The 18,452-nt window shown below is 56.1% G+C and overlaps 2 protein-coding genes across 3 annotated transcripts; one reads left to right on the plus strand and one right to left on the minus strand.

The window, feature by feature from the left end:
- Positions 1-3,414: 3,414 nt before the first annotated feature.
- Positions 3,415-10,578, minus strand: AK2 (adenylate kinase 2; the record flags this gene model as incomplete). Of its 2 annotated transcripts, XM_084274233.1 has the most annotated exons (7): positions 3,415-3,490; positions 5,570-5,765; positions 6,350-6,422; positions 7,062-7,156; positions 7,975-8,085; positions 9,959-10,084; positions 10,465-10,578. In XM_084274233.1, 7 exons carry the CDS (start codon positions 10,576-10,578, stop codon positions 3,483-3,485), a joined length of 723 nt encoding a protein of 240 aa, XP_084130359.1. In that variant the 3' UTR covers positions 3,415-3,482. The 2 variants fall into 2 exon arrangements, with proteins under 2 accessions (XP_084130359.1, XP_084130358.1); XM_084274232.1 differs by lacking the exon at positions 3,415-3,490 and having other exon boundaries at positions 5,379-5,765.
- A 2,985-nt stretch (positions 10,579-13,563) lies between these two features.
- Positions 13,564-18,169, plus strand: AZIN2 (antizyme inhibitor 2; the record flags this gene model as incomplete). Its single annotated transcript, XM_084274192.1, has 9 exons — positions 13,564-13,677; positions 13,778-13,951; positions 14,968-15,140; positions 15,246-15,377; positions 15,734-15,899; positions 16,020-16,182; positions 16,257-16,369; positions 17,438-17,655; positions 18,028-18,169. The coding sequence occupies exons 1-9, from the start codon at positions 13,579-13,581 to the stop codon at positions 18,167-18,169; spliced, it is 1,380 nt and encodes a 459-aa protein (XP_084130318.1). The 5' UTR covers positions 13,564-13,578.
- Positions 18,170-18,452: the final 283 nt, after the last annotated feature.

Raw genomic sequence — 18,452 nt, forward strand, 5'->3', positions numbered from 1 at the left:
CCCTTTAGCCTATCCTGAGATTTCAGGTACTCCTGGCTCTTCCCAGCGGTGTCAGTGACACACACTGGTATCCAGGGGGTAAAGCATTTGCGGCTTCTGCACCAGCCAGACTGATTCAGTCTCTGTCCAAGAGCCAAGCCGGGCTGTGCCAGGCTGTTAGGGCACCACAGAACATCGCTGCCACCCAAGAACCACCCTGCATCAGCACACGGTAGCCAGAACGATGCCCGGGCAGCCTCTGACCCCAGAGCCGTTCGTGGAGCCCACCCTGACCGGCCGCGTCTCTTACCTCACCCCCGAGCCCACTCCCGATGCAGATCTCTTCCCTCCGCAGTCTCTCTGGCTCTCCCTTTCCCACTCCCCTTCCCTCTGCGCCACCTCCCCGGCGTGATGTCAGCGCGGCCCTGCCTCCGCAGCCTCCCCATCACACCCCACTGCCGCTTCCCTTCCTTGGGAGGTTGCCACGGCAACAGGAGGGGGAATCCCACCCTCTGGTCCTCCACCTCCCAGGGCCTCACTTGGTATCACCCACTGCAGCTCTTCCTAAGGAGCCCGGAGCCCAGAGGAAGGACAGACAGGGTGACAACAGGGAACAGAGGCAGGAAAAGGCCAGGGGTAGCCATACTGGGGGTGCCAGTACAGCCGTGGGGGGCTTGACATACCTGGGAGAGCAGAGGCAGTCATGGGAAGCAGGCTCAGACAAAAAAAAACAGGCACTCACCTTCTCCACAGCAGTTACCACCCATGCCCCAGCACTCCTTCCACCCCCTCCATTCACTGCTGTCAGCCAGCTCTTTGTTCTTCAGCCCCACATGCTCTTTCCACATCAGGGCTGCACACACTGGTACCACCATTGTAGAGACTCGCTGCTGAGAGCAGGATTTGCACTACTTACCTGCAGCAGATAACCCTGTAGTGACTGCTCCTCACTCCCAGATCAAGGTCAGAGAGCAGGGATCGATCAGAAACTTAAGACCAGCTCCAAACCAGACTGCCAGGAGTCACTGGACTCATTACCAACCACAAATCCCCTGGGAAAGGTTTTTCTGCAATCTTCCTTTCATCAGGAAGGCCAGATACTGTATTTTTAGGACTGCAGCACGTTCTTAATGGAAAGAGATGGCCCAGGGCTTTTCATCCCTCCCCCTCCCAAGATGCTGTTTCTTTTCAGCAGAAATATTGCTGCATTAGAGAACAGGTCACTTCCTCCATCAGCGAGAATTCAGTGTCCTATTTGATGCTGGTCCTTGTGCTATAAATAGGAAATTCCCCCTTTTATAGTTGCTGAATAATTGTGTGTGTGAAATATGAATACAGCTTTCAAAAGAGTGCCTGATAAGCAGCTTGCTGGAGTGAAATCGTTGGACAGAAGGAATTTACAGCACCTGCAGAGCATCATGTGCTGTGGGAAAACATTCAAGGTCGATGTGACAGAGACAGGTCACAGAACAGATCCAACTACAGAGGATGTAGGCTTGAGGTAAGCAGCCTCCCTGCAGCACCCCAACAATTCATTTCATGCTCCACACTTAAGTCAGGATCAAACAGAAACAGCCCAGCTCAGAGGAGCCCAGACTTCCCCATCCCATGGACTAGAAAAGCCAGGAGGAGCAGGGAGAACAGGTCTGTAAAACAGCAGAGGAGACGATCCCAAACAATGAGGAAGACTATAATTTAACTTCCATCATCAAAAGAAACAAGGGAAGAACACCACAAACACCAGAGAGGCACAAGTTTACCTTCAAAAGAGCAAGAAACACTAATTGGAGGTACAGGGAGGTGATAAAAGCACCAGCAACAGAGACTGAATGGCAGAGGAGTGAGAGAGCCCAGTTACACTGAGGAAACCAGTCATTTCTGGAGGAGATGGGCACACACAGCCTGACTCTTGCTGGTGCTCACCCACAGTGCCTAAACCAAAGCCCTGAACACAAGCAGGAGTCCAAGGACATCGTGGAGAAACAATGACCCTCCATCAGCTCAGCAGGAATTGCTTTCCTCTGAGACACCCCGGAGGGTCGGGGCCCTGTGGAGGCAGGGTGAAGGGCAGCAGGGTGAAAGGCAGCAGGGTGATGCTCTCATTTCTGGGCCCTAAGAGAGATTTTTGCCCTGTGCAGCTGGAGAGGCACTGCTGGAGCAGAAAGGAGGGATGCAACGACATGTGAAAGGCAGACAGCAAATAAGCAAGGATAAAAGACACAATCTGGGGCTTCTGGTTACTGCAGGAGGAGAAAAGGAATTAACATCAGCTCCTCTACACACCAGCAACGTGAAGAGAAGGGGAGGAAAGGCCAGAGGTTACATCAGTTAAAAATACCCCAAAGGAGCCCTGAGCAGGGTCAGGGTAGCACAGGCTCAGCGTGTTCAGCATCATGCACAAAGAACCAGGACAGAGAAAGCAGCCAAATCCACCATGGCTGTGGCAATAAAAAGGACTGGAATGCACTCAGCAAGGAAAAGGGGCAAAAGGAACTCCAACCCCTGTTTTCAGCCACACAGAACATCATCCCTGAGATAGGATCAGGCCAGAGGATCCACCCAGCTCGGTGGTTAGTTGCCCAGTGCTGTCATCCACCTCTTCTCAGCTTCCACACTGTCTGCAGGTCAAAGAGGACACAGCAATGGATACAAAATGCAAAGGGGTTTTATTATTGATTCAGAGGTTAGACAAGGCACCATTTTGATCTAAAAAACTGCAAAAACAACCCAATTAAGTGTTATTTTTGCAGTCAATTTAAAAAGGAGAAAAAAAAGTCTCTTTTGCATTTCTTCAGAATTGTGTGAATTCCGGCTCGGTCACCATCACAGAACAGCCACCCCGTTGCCAAGGAAGGCAGGCTTGGATTAGAGCCACAGCCCCTCTTGTTCAGCAGCACAGAAACCTTGAGAAGTCTCTTTGCCAGGGTGGAGGAATGCAGCAGGATAAGAAAAAGAAAACTTCCAGGAAAAGACCAGAGCACCTTTCTTTTTTATCCTTTCCATTTCAGAAAGGATGAGTCACCGGTTTGTTTTGATCCTGGCTGACAGGAAGCTAATAAAAAGTCACAACAAACTTTACTGTGGCCTCAGAGTAGGAAGAGTCCATGAAACAAGCCCTGAACATCCTGGAGAAGTCAGGAATGGCATCTAGCCCAACCCTCCTAAGAGGTCAAGGACCCACATCTGATCACTGACTGAGATCTTTCACTCTATACAGTTGTTTTTGCCTCCCCAGACTGTGATTTCTAAGGAGACCATGTCCTCGTCACAGTTTCACAGTGATTCTGCTGAAGAAGAAATCCAAACAAAACCCAACCAAATCAGTCCCCAAGCCCCTTGTCTACCACCTCCTCTTATTCCCCTCCCATCAATCGTAACCCCCTCCCAGCTGCCCTCCCTGCCCACCCTCCCTTCCCCTGCCCACCACCACCACCCAGGGGAGGGCTGCAATGGGTGATGTAGCAGCGTGCAGGGTGTGCTGGTCTCTCATCCGGTTCATGGAGTCACTCAGCTGGAATAAATGGGAACAAAGAAAAAAAGAAAAGATTTAGGGGGCAAAAAAAAAAAAAAAAGGAAGAAAAAAATCCCCAAATTAATCATGTTTTATGGCAGAAAAAAAGGCTGGTGAGCTGGATGCAAAGTGAGCACGAAGGGGAAAAGGAACAGAGAGCAGGAGAACACACTGTTCTTGTGGAGTAAAACCTTGACCAGATCCAGGAACACCAACTGGCTGGGAACCCCTCCTGCCATTGCACAGCACGTAGGGGCTGCAGCTCTACTCCCTGTTCACACTCAGAATGTCTTTACAGCCATGGAGATGCCAGGACAGCTCCAACACACTTTCCTTTCCTGCCCAGCAGCACAGCAGCCCCGTGCCAAGTGCTATCCCGACCTCCCGGCACGCTGATGCCACGCGCCGGGGCTGCCCTTTCCCAAAAAAAGCTGGAGACTATCAACAAGGCAACGGCCATCTGGGAGCTCTCAGGGGACTCCAGGCTGCTGACAAAACCAGCCCCATTTACTTTCAAACCCTCTCTCCCCACAGTCACGTGCTTTCAAGAGCAACAAGTCAACGGGCTTTCAGTTCCTGGTGTTCTTTCCAGTTTGCTGGAAGGGAAGAGGTTGTTTTCCTGGAAAGATTTATTAGGACAGAGAGTGGTTTTCAGAGAAAAGAGAAATTATCAAGAAAAGGAACAAAGGATTCCTGAGGATTGGGGATCTGTTCCAGACACACAGCCCACAACAGCTCAGTGCACAGGATGGAGACATCCCCTCTCCTCAAAAGAGGAGGGTACTTGGTAACAGTAAATCAGTAAATCCACGTGCAAGGACAAAGGACAAAGTTTCATCTGGGCTGATCTGCATTTACAACAGGGTCCTCTAAGAAGGGCTGGAATCCTGCATGGGCAAAGGTCCTCACCAGCCTTGCAGGGTCACCATACAGCAGCACAACATTCCTGAGAAGCTGGGGCACTAACCACATTGCATGTGGTGTCTGCAAATGGGCAGCCTGATGGAGCTGTTTGATTTGCTCAAGTACATTTCCATGATCTCATAACAAAGGTCACTGGCTCAAGGGCACGTGAAGCTGGTGGGTAATAATGCTATCTCTCTCAGACCTTGGAAAATCATTTGTTTTGGAAGAAGGGTTTATTTAGACTTTGGGATGCTCAACACATCTTTATCTCCTTGGCTAAAACCAAGGCAAGACTGAAGAGAGAAAACCAAAGTCTTTTTCTCGTCCTCAGGAGATCCCAACTTGTCACACAGAGTGACTGTGAGACTCTGATCAGAGACTTCACGTTATTATAAAAAAGCAGAAAGGATCTCACTAGTTATTTCCCATATTAGAGCCCCAAAATAAGGAGCAGCTGAAACCCCCCAGCTCTCACCCACCCTCTTTCTGTCCCACATGCCCCATTGGCACAGAAGGAAACAGGCTGTGCTCTCAGGTAACCTGCCATCCCACAGAGAATAAACCCACGTACAAGGAGAACAAGTTCTCAGCCAGCCCTGAGCAGCAGCAGGCTGTGCTCACACACACAGCCAAGCTGTCCCTCCCACGGGCACACAGCCCTTCGCATGCTTCCCACCAGCAACCCCGCGTTTCATTCCCTGCAGCCACAGAGCATTGCCTATCCAGCACCCTGTGAAGGTCCTTCCCCACTCTCTTCCCCCAAACTACTCAGTCCTGATCCCCAACCTTCTGTTAATCCCCTGCTGAGATGCCAGGAGCAGCAGAATGTACAGCTCCTTCCTGGGAGAAGCTCTAGGAAGAAGCCAGAGCGCGCTAGGGCGAAGGGGTGCGGACCCTGGTTTTGGCAGCGGGTGCTCTAGCTCATTGCGACCTCTAGGGGCCAAGGCAGCCGCGGACAGACGGACATTCACATATACCGACATACAGACCGTTATCAGCTTGTTTAATAGAGCACCGTCTAGTCCCCTCCTCTTCTACTCTGCTTAACTCCTCACCCTCCCTATCCCCAAAGAGGCGGAGAGAGAGAGAGAGAGAGATGGACAGACAGAGAAAGGAAGGAGAACTCCATCCTGGGAGGGACAGAGCCCTAAATGAACATAACCAGGTCTTTACATGTTGCTTTTGAGAAGGCTGCCAGGATGCTAGCAAACACCACGTCGGGAGACTGGGAGGCATCCACCGCCGTATGGATCCCTCGCTTGCTGTAGTAGGAGACCAGGGGAGAGGTCTGCGTGTGATAGGCCTTCAGGCGGGTTTTCAGGGCTGTTTCGTTATCGTCCGAACGGCGGATCAGGGGCTCTCCAGTGACCTGGGAGAAGCAAGGGGACAGTCTCCAGCTAGCTGCAGCCTGGCAAGCTTCCCCCCTTCTGTCCGCAGCTATGACAACCCCTGCTCCCTCCTCCAGGACAGGCTACAGTGCTGAGCTGCAGAGGCAGGTCCCCAGGTCTGCACGGGAGAGCGCAGAGAACCCAGGGCAGCCACACCAAGTCCCAGAGCAGTCACTGAAGAGAGAAGGATTCCACATCATGGTCTTTCCCCCACACACCACTCTGCTCACTAAAAGGAGCCTTGAGGGCAGACACCAGCAACAGTTGCTCCCCAGGAGGGAAACCAGTCGCAACCCACTGCAACTTCAGCTATGGACAGAGTCCAACAAGGTCTGAGGTTGGCAGAGCCTGAGGCAGCCCTGCAGAACAGCCATGCCCTTCACTCAGCCCTCCAGGCCTCGCTCCCTGCCGGTGGCTTGAGGCTGCCCAGGCAGTTCCCCACGCTCCCCAAAAAGCCAGGACAGAAGGTAACAAGAGAAGGAAAGAAATTAGGTTCTCCAGGGATGCTGCAAAGCATCAGCTAAACCCGAAGCCGTGTAAGCTGCGGCCTCAGGAGCTCACATACATCGTCCTTCATGTGCTCTTTCGGGGGTCTGAACTCCTCGTGATAAGAGCGGCCGCTCGCCGGATGAATCAGCCTAAGACAGAAAGCAAGTGTCAGCAAAGGAGCCCGATGTCAGGACAAGGTCTGCTGAACCTGCCACTCATCTGCACAGAAACATCCGCAATAACAACCCAATTAGACTCTCTATTAAAAAAAAAACCCCAACCCTCTTCTGGCTATTTCTGTACCAAGGGCCCCTTAAGGAGCCTGAAAAAAGCAGCTGTGCTACGAGCTGGAGAAGGAAGTTTCACTGGGGAAGGGGGCTAGCACCTGGAGGTGGGAGGGTGGCATGGTGCATGAGAAGGAGATGTCTGTGTGCCTGCAGAGCCATGACTGACCCTGGACAGGGTGTTCAGTCGTGCTTGGACACACGTGCAATGTCCTGCTTAAGAGAGAGGTGGGAATTACAGAGGAGCAAGAGCACAGAGACATTTGCTGTCAGGCTGAGCTGTGTCAACAAGGACACCGATTCTTATTCAGCAACCCCTATTCGCAGGGCAACAAAGGGGCTCTGATCAAGGCATGGGAGAGCAGGCAAGGGATCAAGGCAGGAAGGCTCGAACACAGGTAGCACTGCAGATAGCCCTAAACATCGTGAGAATGACAGGAGGATCCAAAACTAGGATGTTCTCTGCTAAACTAAGAAACCCCACTCTCTCTGAGAGAGAATTACCGTCCAGTGATTCTCCGGATGAGCAAGGAGTCAGGGATGCTGAACTCAATGACAGAGTCCAACTTCTCTCTCCTCTTCTCCAGGAGGTCATCCAGCTGCAAGAGAAAACACCCAACTCAGAGGGGCAGAGGTACAGCCAAGGGACCCCTGTCTCCAGGCACAGAGGAGATGCCAGAGCAGTCCCCAAGGAGGAGACTCACAGAATCATTAAGGTTGGAAAAGACCTCCCAGATCATCCATTCCAACCATCCCAATCACACTTCCTATCACTCACTAACCCACGTCCCACTGAGGGAAGTTCTCTGTGCAGCAGTTTGCACCCTCTGTGCATGTAAAAGTGCTTTGCCTGGGACAAGAGGACTCCTATTGTTTGTTATGGATCACAGGTTTACCATGCCTGGTTCCTTGAGTCACCTGAACTGTTCCCCTTTACACAACCACAGAATCATTAAGGCTGGAAAAGCCCTCCAAGATCATGCAGTCCAACCCTCACCCCACCACCTGTATCTCTCACTAACCCATGTCCCTGAGTACCACATCCAACCTTCCCTTGAGCACCCTGAGGAACGGTGACTCCACCACCTCTCTGGGCAGCCCCTTCTGATGCCCAACTGCTCTTTTGAGAAGAAATTTCTCCTCATTTCTAACCTGAACCTCCCCTGGTGCAACTTGCAGCCATTCCCTCTTGCTGGTTATCTGCAAGAAGAGGCTGAGCCCCAGCTCCCCACAACCTCCTGTCAGGGGTTTGGAGAGAGCAACGAGGTCTCTCCCCTGAGACCCAGGTCAAACAGCCCCAGCTCCCTCAGCCGCTCCTCATCAGACTTGTGCTCCAGCCCCTTCCCCAGCCTGGTTGCACTTCTCTGGACACACTCCAGGGCCTCGATGTCTTTCTTGTAGCCAGGGGCTCACGTACCATTTCAGCCTGCTTCACCGTGCGCGGGAAGCCATCCAGGAGGAAGCCATTCTTGCAGGGAGGGGAGTCGAGGTTGTTCTCAATCAGCTCCACCACCATTTCATCACTCACCTACAGAGAGGAGAGACAGGCACATGGTCAGGAGGGACACACAGCCGCCTCTGGAGCCACTGTACCCATGCCAGTGCTGCATCAGACCCTTATTACAGCCGCTCTGGGTCCCAGGGCTGGCAGCCACAGCACAGGGAACCACTGTTAACAGTGTGAAAGCCGTGTGTCCAGACCTGCCCATGTCAGGGAAGCACTCCCTGCCACCAGTGTCAACACCAAGACACAGCTAATGAGCCACTTCATTCCAGGGGCACTCCAGCCCGTGCAGGGACTTGGACCAGCACTGTAACCTCACTGTTACAAAGGTCACTGTATTTCCAGGGTGACCATCAGCTGGACAAACTCCCTAGATGTTTTTTTAATCTTTTTAAAACCAATTCACAGTACAAAACAACAATGTAACCTGGATTTCCTGTTACTTTGTACCTTCACCCACACATCCCGCTCACCGGGCCAGCCTGGCCAGGAAGGGCAAAGCAGCCAAATTGCTCCCTGATGCTCATTAAAGCTGTGTGAAGCTAAAATGCCCAATAATTACTGACAGGCTCCAGCCACACTGCATAGTTTTTCCATATCACCATCTCAGGGCACGGCTGGGATCGGTGCCTTTCCACTGCAGTATTTGGAGAGGACAGACAGATGCCACAGCCCCAACAATAGCTGTTTACTTGAGAGCAGCTCTCCTCAGTAGTGCTGTTTTCTCCAAGCACACGCAGCCAGAACGCAGCAGGATTGGAGAACAGCCTGTCGCAGCGGATATAAATAAGAGCCCTGGAGCAGAGAGCACACAGGCACGAGGCACTTTGGGTGAAGCTGCAACTCCCTGCTGCACTTTCCTGATTACCCCTTTCAAAGAAAGGGGTCCTGCTTCATAATCAAATATAAAACACCCACCCCAGGCTCTGAAGGCTGCTGGGCTCCCAGCTGAGTTATCTCAGAGCCAGAGTACGCTGTTGGGATATACCTGCTGAGCAGCCCCGTGCTGGCTGCCACACACACGTGGCAGATACCACCAGCCTTGCCAGATAACGTCCCTATCTTTCATAACCAGCTGGGATATTGCAGGCTTGGTGTTGCAATGCAAGCTTTGAGCAAAAACTGGAGACAGAGCCACGTCACATTTCCCACCCAGAGCCTGCAGATTCTCCATGGGGCAGTACAAGCCCCTAACAGGGGGCGGCGATGCCCTTGATCTGCCCCACAGTGCTCAGCTCTGGGGCAAGTCACTGCAGTTTGCTGTCTTTCAAGTTGTTCCTTCCCCTCCCTCCAAAGATATTTCAATCACATTGGAAAGATGATTAGACCCTCAGAAAATGAATGTGTCAAAGATCCTGGCTGTTGTGTCTCAGGGAGCCAGAGCGCCCCTTTCACACAGCATCAGGAGCTGTAACAACCACGACAACACCCCAAACTCCATTTTCACTGTACAATTACAAGCAAACAGCAGTTACGCAAGAGCTGGGGTGTAGGTGAGCTCTCTGAACATACTCTTCCACTCCACAGGAGTCCAGGAATGATGTGAAGGCACAGGAACTGCAAAGCATGGCTGCAGCATCCTACAGCTCCAATGATACACCTTCAGCTCCACGTTGAGGACCCACAACCCCGACTACATGTACCCCATGAGCTTTAAAGGGCTGTGGCCAGAAGAACCAGCCTGGGGACAGAAGGGCTGCTGGTAAGCACATGCAAATTTTGAAGAGCAGCAATATTATTAGTGGGTGTTTCTCCTGCAGGATCATGAGAAGGCAAATCCATCTGCCTTCTTCCACTAATTGTGTTTTGGCGCTAATTAAGAGGCAGATTGTTGCCTGCTCTCATTCCAGGTGCTGCCAGACCACCTCCCCTCCCAGCACGTCTCCCTGCTACCCACCAGCTTCCCCGCATCCATGGTCTCCTTGAGCCGCTTGCCCAGCTCGGACCCCGAAGCCACCATGGCCCGCAGCATGTCCCCTGTTGCCAGGTGGCAGACGCAGTAGGTCTCAGCCAGCTTGGGAGCCTGCGAGAGAGGAGGGAGGAAAGGTGAGTTTGCCGTCAGGGGCCCCCCATGGGGCCTCGTCCCGCACTCTCAGCAGCCGGCACACGGCCGGGCCTAGCACACAGCCCCGGGGACCCGGTGCTCTGGGCCGGGCCTAGAAAGGGGCTCCGGGACAAAAGGCCCCGGCGCCCGGGCCCCTGCGTGCGGGGAGGGCCGTAGGCCCGAGCGAGCCCCCGGGAGAAAGACACCCCGGGGCCCTCCGGAGCGGGACAGGCCGCACACGCCCCTCGGCCGGGGCAGGGCGAACCGAACGGCCGCGTCCCTCCACGCGGGCCCGGCGCCGGGGAGGACCAGGCGGCTCCCAGACCCCCGAATAGGCCCTAACCCCGGCTCCCCCTCACCTGCGTGCCCTTGCCGGCGCCGGGCGGCCCCAGAAGCACGGCTCGGATACCCTGCCGGAGCCCCGGGCCCGGGGCCTGCCCGCGGCCACCCCCCGCCTGCGCGCTCGGAGCCATGGCCGCCGCCGACTGCGCGCCCGCCCCGCGGCCAATGGGCCGTGACGCCGCGGCCGCGCGCCCCGTGGGCGGGGCTGGGCGGGGAGTGGGCGGGGCTCACCCGGAGTGGGCGGGAGTTACCGACGGAGCGGGCGGGGTTACGGGGTGGGGGGGGCGATCGGGGGTCCCGAGAGGGGTGCGCGAGGCCACTGAGGGGGCGGGGTTACATAGGGAGGGAGGGAGCGGGGTTACGGGCAGTGGGCGGGGTTATGGGCAGTGGGCGGGGTTACGGGCAGTGGGGGGCTATGGGCAGTGGGCGGGGCTATGGGCAGTGGGCGGGGCTACGGGCAGTGGGCGGGGTCAGGAGAGCGGGCGAGGGGGTGCGTGGGGCGCCGCGCTCCGTGCCGGCCCCGGGCGGGGCTTCCCCCGTGGGGTGGGTGCCCACCCAAAGCCCAAAGGAGAGCGGGCACTGCCGGGCTCGGTACCTCGCCGCTGAGACCCAGTACCTCTCAGGCTTCCCAGGCAGTGCCCACTGCCCGGCTCCCCTCCACCCCCTGCCACCTGCACGGCTGGGCACTGGGCCAGAGCACCGGGAGAGGGGTCTGACAGGAGGTGAGAGCATCCCTGCCTCTGGCTTCCTGGAGACTCCATGGCAAAGCCAGGAGCACAAAGTTAAATACCAGAAGCCAGGATCAGTGGGTCCCTCTCAGTGCAGCCAACAACCTCCCCCCCACTCCCTCCCAGCAGCACCACAGAGGGAATCTCAATTTACCAACAAGAAGGTCAAAGTCCCCTGCTCAGCCTGTGGTGGTTGTGGGATGGGGCATTGGAACCGCTTCCAAGTGCACAAATGCAGGCAAAGACACAACGGATCGACCAGGGGGAGCATCAGCATGTGTGGCAGAGCTGGAGCTGCTGCCAGGGAACCCACCGCAACGGGCAGCAGCATGATGAGGACCAAAACAGTCCCTGAAGTCTTCCCAGGGCTGATGTCCCTGCCAAACAGGCACTGCTCAGCCTTTAACCTGCAGGGAGCCCCGTTTCCCTGGCAGCAGTATTTCCGAGGTATTTTTGGCTCTCTTCCCCCTGAGGGTCCCTGCGCATGCGATGCACACGCAGCCACAAGCGCCCTTGCACCGGAGCCTGGCTGCAGACAGGCTCCGCACAGTCAGGCTGGGGATGAGCTGCCGGCACGGTGGAGACACGGTGAGAATCTAGGGTGTCTGTGGGGGGACAGTCCCAGCCCCTGGGAGACGGTGAGCGGGGAGGGAAGCGTTGCCAAAAGGGATGAAGGATGCTCGGAGGCAGTGCAGCCAATAGGGTGTCTGGATTTGGTTGCTATAGCCACAGTTGTGAGGCAGAGCAGGGAGGGAGTGATGAGAAAAAGGGGTGCAGAGCACCCTAAACCCCTCTGCAGGGGGAGCTGCTGCAAGGGTTGGGGGCAGGCAGGGAAGCCGGGCAGAACAAACAGCCACCACCGGGGCCGGTTCGTTCTCTTGGGAGACCCATGGGCATAACCTGTTTAAATGCTTCCTAAGGTAATGGGGTGGGGGGTCCATGGGGGGCGGCTGGGGAAGCTGGTTTGCCTGACACAGGCAGGAGGGGGCTTGTGAGGGATGCCTGCGGATGCCGCGTTTCGGGACTGCTGGGTGGGAGACGTGCCCCTCTCCCTCATTAACTCCTTGCACTGCCTCTCCCCAAAGACCTCAGACCCCCTGCAACAGCTACACCTTGGGGTGCTGCAGGAGCTCGGTGTTTCTGGGGGGCCCACCCTGGCAGCACGCCTAGTCACCCAGGAGTGACGTGTCGGACCTTGGTACAGATAGGATGCCCTGGGCTGGCAGGACTGACCCAGTTAATTGCTCACCGTTTCTGTGCCCAAGCAGGGTGGGCTGGGTGTTGGTTAGCAAGGTCTTTGGGGAGTGAAGGGTCAGGCTGGAGGAGTTGCTCTCCCTTCACCGAGTAGGAAGCTCTAAGATACTCAAAGGCCAGTTTCCCCCCTTACCCTGCATTCCCCGTCTCTAGTTTGCTTGTGGTGCTTGCTCAATGCATTACAACACCCTGTCCCTCCGGGGTCATCATTGTCTTTGTCCTAGTGCCCATCTGAAATGCTCTAAGTAGGTCTCTGCAGAGGAGGAGGAGGTGATGTGCAGCTCTGAGAAATGAGACCCGTCTCCTTCTCACTTCAGATCAGAGGGACCGTGCAAGAGCCCTGGAGCTAGACCTGGATTACTGGGGTGGAAATGTGTCATGTGAGCCTGTGCTAGGTTTTCAGCTCCTTGGGTTATGAGATGGGCTGGAACCAGGGGAGGAGATTGTTAAAGCTCAGTGTGCAAGCTTAACGCTAAAGCTTCCAGTAGGTCTGTGAGCCAGGCAGCCCTCTGCAGCTTAGCTTCTCCCCTTGTTCCACACCATGTCTCCAGGAGAGAGGTAAACCTGGAACCATGACCTGGATCCAGAGCGTCCCCAGGCCAGTCAGCACCGGTGAGGGGCCCATGCTGTGTTAAAGACCCTTCCCTTCCATGGAAGGTGTGTCCTTGAGACTCAGCTGGTTGGAAACTGCAAGAGAACTTCACCCTGTGTGGTGCAGAGCAGATCTACATGCCGGAGCGTGAAGGGACACGTTCTGGCATATATGGGCCACCCGCTTTGTGGTGCAGCTGGCTTTGTTGTTAAGTGTGCTGGTGCCTGCACTGCTGCTGCTGCTGAAGACAGGGCTGCTCGTGCCAAAACCAAGCTCCAGACTGCAGGGAAATGTGTCTTCTTCTTCCCCCAGAGAAGATGCTTTAACCAGCAGTCAGGCTCCCAGCCGAGGTGCTGCTTTGGAGGAGAGCAGCAGAGAGCTCTACCCAGGGCAGAGCTGCTGCATACCACCCATGGGAGGGATGGGGAGCACCCTGGGGTGCAGGCTGGGTGCTGGACCCTGTCTCTAACACTGCCTTTCTTTTCTCCAGTGTGTTGCAGACTTGGAAGCTATACCCTACTCGAGGAGGCTTTAAACTAGTTGTCAGACCTTGAACCATGAATAGGTACTTGAATGAATCCGATTTCATGATGGTGGAGGAGGGTTTCACCACCAGAGACCTCCTGGAGAACCTCCTCGTGGAGCTGTGCCAGGCGGTAAGGGCTGGTGGCTCCGGGGTTCCCCCACAGCCAGCACCCCCCCTTAGCAGGGGTGGTTGTGGGGAGGTGACTGCTGCTCACTCCAGCTTTCTCCTAGAGCGACCAGCAAGCCTTCTTCGTGGCAGACCTTGGGGATGTTGTGAAGAAACACCTGCATTTCCTGAAGGCTTTGCCCCGTGTGAAACCCTACTTCCCTGTTAAGTGCAACAGCAGCGAGGGAGTGCTCCGGCTGCTGGCGGAGCTGGGGGCTGGCTTTGCCTGTACCACCAAGGTAGGGCTTGTGGGAGGACAGCCCAGGGTCAGCACCCTCTGTGAGTGTTGGGAGAGGGGCAGAGCTCACCCTCCTTTCCCAAGTTTCCACTCACTAGGTAATGTTTACAGGGGCAGGAGTCTCCCTCTGCTGTCAAAACCCACCCGATGGACCCCAAAAATCCCATCATCTCTCGCTGGTGACTCAGGCTTGTTCCCTTTGACTGACATTCCTGGCTCTGGCATCCCAGCTGTCCCAGCTGGCAGGCTTGGCTGGTGGCAAAGCACATCCCTGGGGTGCCATGGCTGTGGCCATCCAACTCTCAGTGGCATTCAGGCTGAGCTCAAAGCTCCCTGCTCCCTCCTGCTCTCCCTTTGCTCACAGATCCTCAGAGAGGATCCAAAGTTAAGCCACTTACTCACACGTAATTAAATAGGACGTGTTACCAGGAGGAGAAAGTGCAAAGAGTTGTGACAGCTCAGCCCTGAGCTGCATCTGGAACCCTCACTGCAGCTCACAGGGGACACATCCACACGCTAACCCCACTTGTTTTCTCACCTCCTGGTCTCATACCTCTTGTAAACCTCTTGCCACAACCTGCCCCCACCATGACAGAGTCTGCTGTGATCACTCTGAGCTCTCATGAATTTCATAGAAGCACAGACTGGTTTGGGTTGGAAGGGACCTTAAAAATCATCCAGTGCCACCCCCTGCCACGGGCAGGGACACCTCTCACCAGACCAGGCTACCCAAAGCCCCATCCAACCCAGCCTGGAACACCTCCAGGGAGGGGCATCCAACACCCCCCTGGGCACCCTGTGCCAGGGCCTCACCACCCTTGGAGTGAAAAATTTCTTCCTAATATCCAGTCTAAATCTCCCCCCTTTCAATTTAACCCATTCCCTCTCATCCTATCATCCATTTTCCCTGGGAAAGCCTCTGCAATGGTGGAATGCAGAGGCCCAGGGCTGATTGTGGCCAGGTACAGGTAGTGCCAGCCCTGGGCTCCTGCCTGCATGTGTGCTGCTTCCTTGCAGGCAGAGATTGCACGGGTTCAAAGCATTGGAGTCTCAGCTGATAAGATTTTCTACAGCAGCCCATGCAAGCAGGTTGCCCACATGAAATACGCAGCCAGCCACGGTGTGCAGCTCATGACCTTCGACAACGAGGTGGAGCTGAGCAAGGTGTCCAGGAGCCACCCTCATGCCAGGTAGAGTGTCACTGGAGCGAGGGGTTGGAGTGGGAGCTGGGGAGATGGCTGGGAGGTGATGGAGGGCCTGGAGACTTCTCCTCATAGCGTGGCTTTGTTCCTCAGGGTGTTGCTGGGTATTGCTGCTGACTCCAGTCCCTCTGCCCATCCGAACATGGCGTTTGGGACCACACTGGAGTGCTGCCAGCACCTGCTAGAGGCAGCAAAGGAGCAGGCTGTGGAGGTTGTTGGCATCAGGTACAGCACATGGTTGTTCTTCCATAGGGGTGCTCAGCCCCCATGGGAGGGGACTATTGGGAGCTCTGTGCTGCCAGAATAATGTGGGGGGTTCCACAGAGCTACCGGTTGCTCTGGCTGGGAGTAAGGTGGAGGCTGGACTTGAGGAGATTTACTCTTGTTGGAACCAAACTGGGGCAGGTCTGGCCCTCAGAGTGGGGCTGGGGGTGGCTCTGTGGGGCCAGCCAGGCTCTCTGGTTTGGGGTGATGTGTAGGGAGCACTGAGGTGCCCCCAGTGAGCGAGAACCCCAGCACCATATCCCCTCACTGTTCTCCTGGGATGGGCAAGCCCTGCTGACATAGGACTGTGCCCTCAGCTTTCATCTTGGGAGCTTCTCTCTGGAGCCACAGGCCTTTGCTCGGTCCGTGGCCGCAGCACAGCTGGCCTTTGAGATGGGCACGGAGCTGGGCTACCGGATGCGCCTCCTGGACATCGGAGGGGGGTTCCCTGGCACTGAGGACACCAGAACCCACTTTGAAGAGGTACATGGCTCCTGATGCCTGCGCTCAGCGGGCAGAGAGAGAGGCTGGAGGGTCTCTCTGGGTCTGGGTCTCTGCGGATGGACTAAGCTAACCCAGAGGGAACATCTTCTTCCCCTCCAGATCGCTGCTGTGATAAACTCTGCCCTGGATTTGTACTTCCCAGAGGGCTGCGGGGTGGAGATCGTTGCCAGACCCGGGCGATACTACGTCACCTCCGCCTTCACCTTAGCTGCCAGCATCACTGCCATGGGAGAGGCTCCTGTGGAGCAGCCCGGCTCTGACGGTAGGGAGGATGTTGGGACAGGCCTGATGGTGGCCCCGAGCCCCCTTCAACCCTCTTCTTGCTCCCCCCTACAGAGGAAGAGTCTGGCAGCAAGAACAGCCTCGTGTATCACCTCAGTGATGGCATCTATGGCACCTTCAGCCGCCTCCTGTTTGACAGTCCCTGCCCCAGACCTCGGCCACACAAGGTGAGGGTCTGGCCCAGCTTGAGGAGATCCCAGCGGGTCCCTTGCATTGTGTTCTGTCACCACACCCACCCCTGCCCTCCCTTCCTTTGTGGCAGACCCCAGGCTCCATGCCGGAGGAGAGGGAGGGGTGGTGTAACAGGAGGGCTGCAGCCAGACTCTCTGTGTTCCTGGGGTCAGACTTCAGGGCGCAGGTGGAGATGAAGGAGTTCACCACGGATGGGGGCATCCTCATAGCATCACAGACTGGTTTGGGCTGCAGAGGACCTCAAAGATCATCCAGTCCCACCCCCTGCCATGGGCAGGGACACCTCTCACCAGACCAGGCTGCACAAGGCCCCATCCAACCCAGCCTGGAACACCTTCGGGGAGGGGGCAGCCACCACTTCCCTGGGCACCCTGTGCCAGGGCCTCACCACCCTCAGACTGAAGAATTTCTTCCTAATATCCAGTCTAGATCCCCCCACTTCCAATTTAAACCCATTCCCCCTCATCCTGTCACTCCAGACCCTTCTAACAAGTCCCTCCCCAGCTTTCCTGTAGCCCCTTCAGGGACTGGAAGGTGCTGTAAGATCTCCCCAGAGCCTTCTCTTCTCCAGGCTGAACCAGCCCAACTCCCTCAGCCTGGCTTCAGAGGAGAGGTGCTCCAGCCCTGTCATCATCTTCATGGCCTCCTCTGGGCCTGTTCCAACAGCTCCATGTCCCTCTTATGCTGGGGACTCCAGAGCTGGACACAGCACTGCAGGTGGGGTCTCAGGAGAGCGGAGCAGAGGGGCACAATCTCCTCTCTTGACCTGCTGGCCACGCTCCTTGTGATGCAGTCCAGGACATGGTTGGCTTCCTGGGCTGCAAATGTGTATTGTCAGCTCATGTCCAGCTTCTCAGCACCCCCAAGTCCTTCTCTGCAGGGCTGCTCCCTATCACATCATCTCCCAGTCTGGATTGATGACAAGGATTGCCCTTACCTGGGTGCAGGACCTTGCACTTGTTGAACCTCATGAGGTTCACATGAGCTCACTTCTCCAGCTCCTCCAGGCTCATCCTCCATGACCTGCTCATGTCTCCCTGCAGAGACCCTGCCCAGACCACCCCTCACACAGCAGCAGCCTCAGGGGCCCCCCAGGGCACACAGAAGATCGCATCGCCGACGGCCTGGAGCTGCCCGAGCTGCGTGTCGGGGACTGGTTGATTTTTGAGGACATGGGGGCCTACACCATCACCACCTCCTCCTCCTCACCTGGGGGGCTTCCCCAGCCGCAGATCACCTACACCATGTCCCGTATGGCCTGGTAAGAGACGCTCCAGTGCACGCACGGTGAGGGGGCCAGTGCCAAATCTCATGGGAGATGCTGCCTTTCCATCCAGCTGGGCTCTTTGCCTGAGCCAGAGGGTTGCATCAGTGTCCCAGAACGTGGAGATTTGGATAAAAACCTGTCCCTTGGACACAAAACTGAGGCCAAACTCCTGGTTTTTAAAATATTGATGGACTGGAGGCTGTTTTTCTCCGGGGAAGGCATGGGCAGCATGGCCCAGGCTATGGACACAGGGGGACGTGCGAGATGCTGAGCTCCCCTTCCCCAGGCCCAATCTGCAGCATTTTTTGGGGGGTGGGACAGGACACTGCTCCCCCTTGCTCCCCCTTCTTTATCTCCTGCTTGCAGGAAAGCCGTCCAGCTCTTCCAGGGAAAACCACCGCGATCAGAAGACGACCATGAGAGCGTCTGCACCCCTCTGTCCTGCGGCCGGGAGACGGCAGAGACGCTCCGTGTCACCCCAGCCTTGGCTTCAGCCAGCATCATCTGAGCAGCACCAGTTTCGGGGTGGGGATCCCTCACTTCCACACCCCTCTGTCGCTGGCATCTCGCCACTCTGCTCGGAGCAGGGAACCCAGGCAAGGCCTTGGAAGTGTCAGCCATAAATCCCAGTCCTCCTCCTGCTCGTGCCGTGTCCTGTGCTGCAGAGGGCTGGGTGTGGGGATGGGACCTTCGGGTTTTGGGGCTTATGGTGAGAAATGGTTGGCTGGCGTGGGTGGAGGTTTTGTAAGAGGAACCCCGCCTTCCCCTCCCAGCTCTTCCTCCCCACCCTG

This window comes from Gallinula chloropus, assembly GCF_964237585.1.
Source record: "Gallinula chloropus genome assembly, chromosome: 22".
NCBI lineage: Eukaryota > Metazoa > Chordata > Aves > Gruiformes > Rallidae > Gallinula > Gallinula chloropus.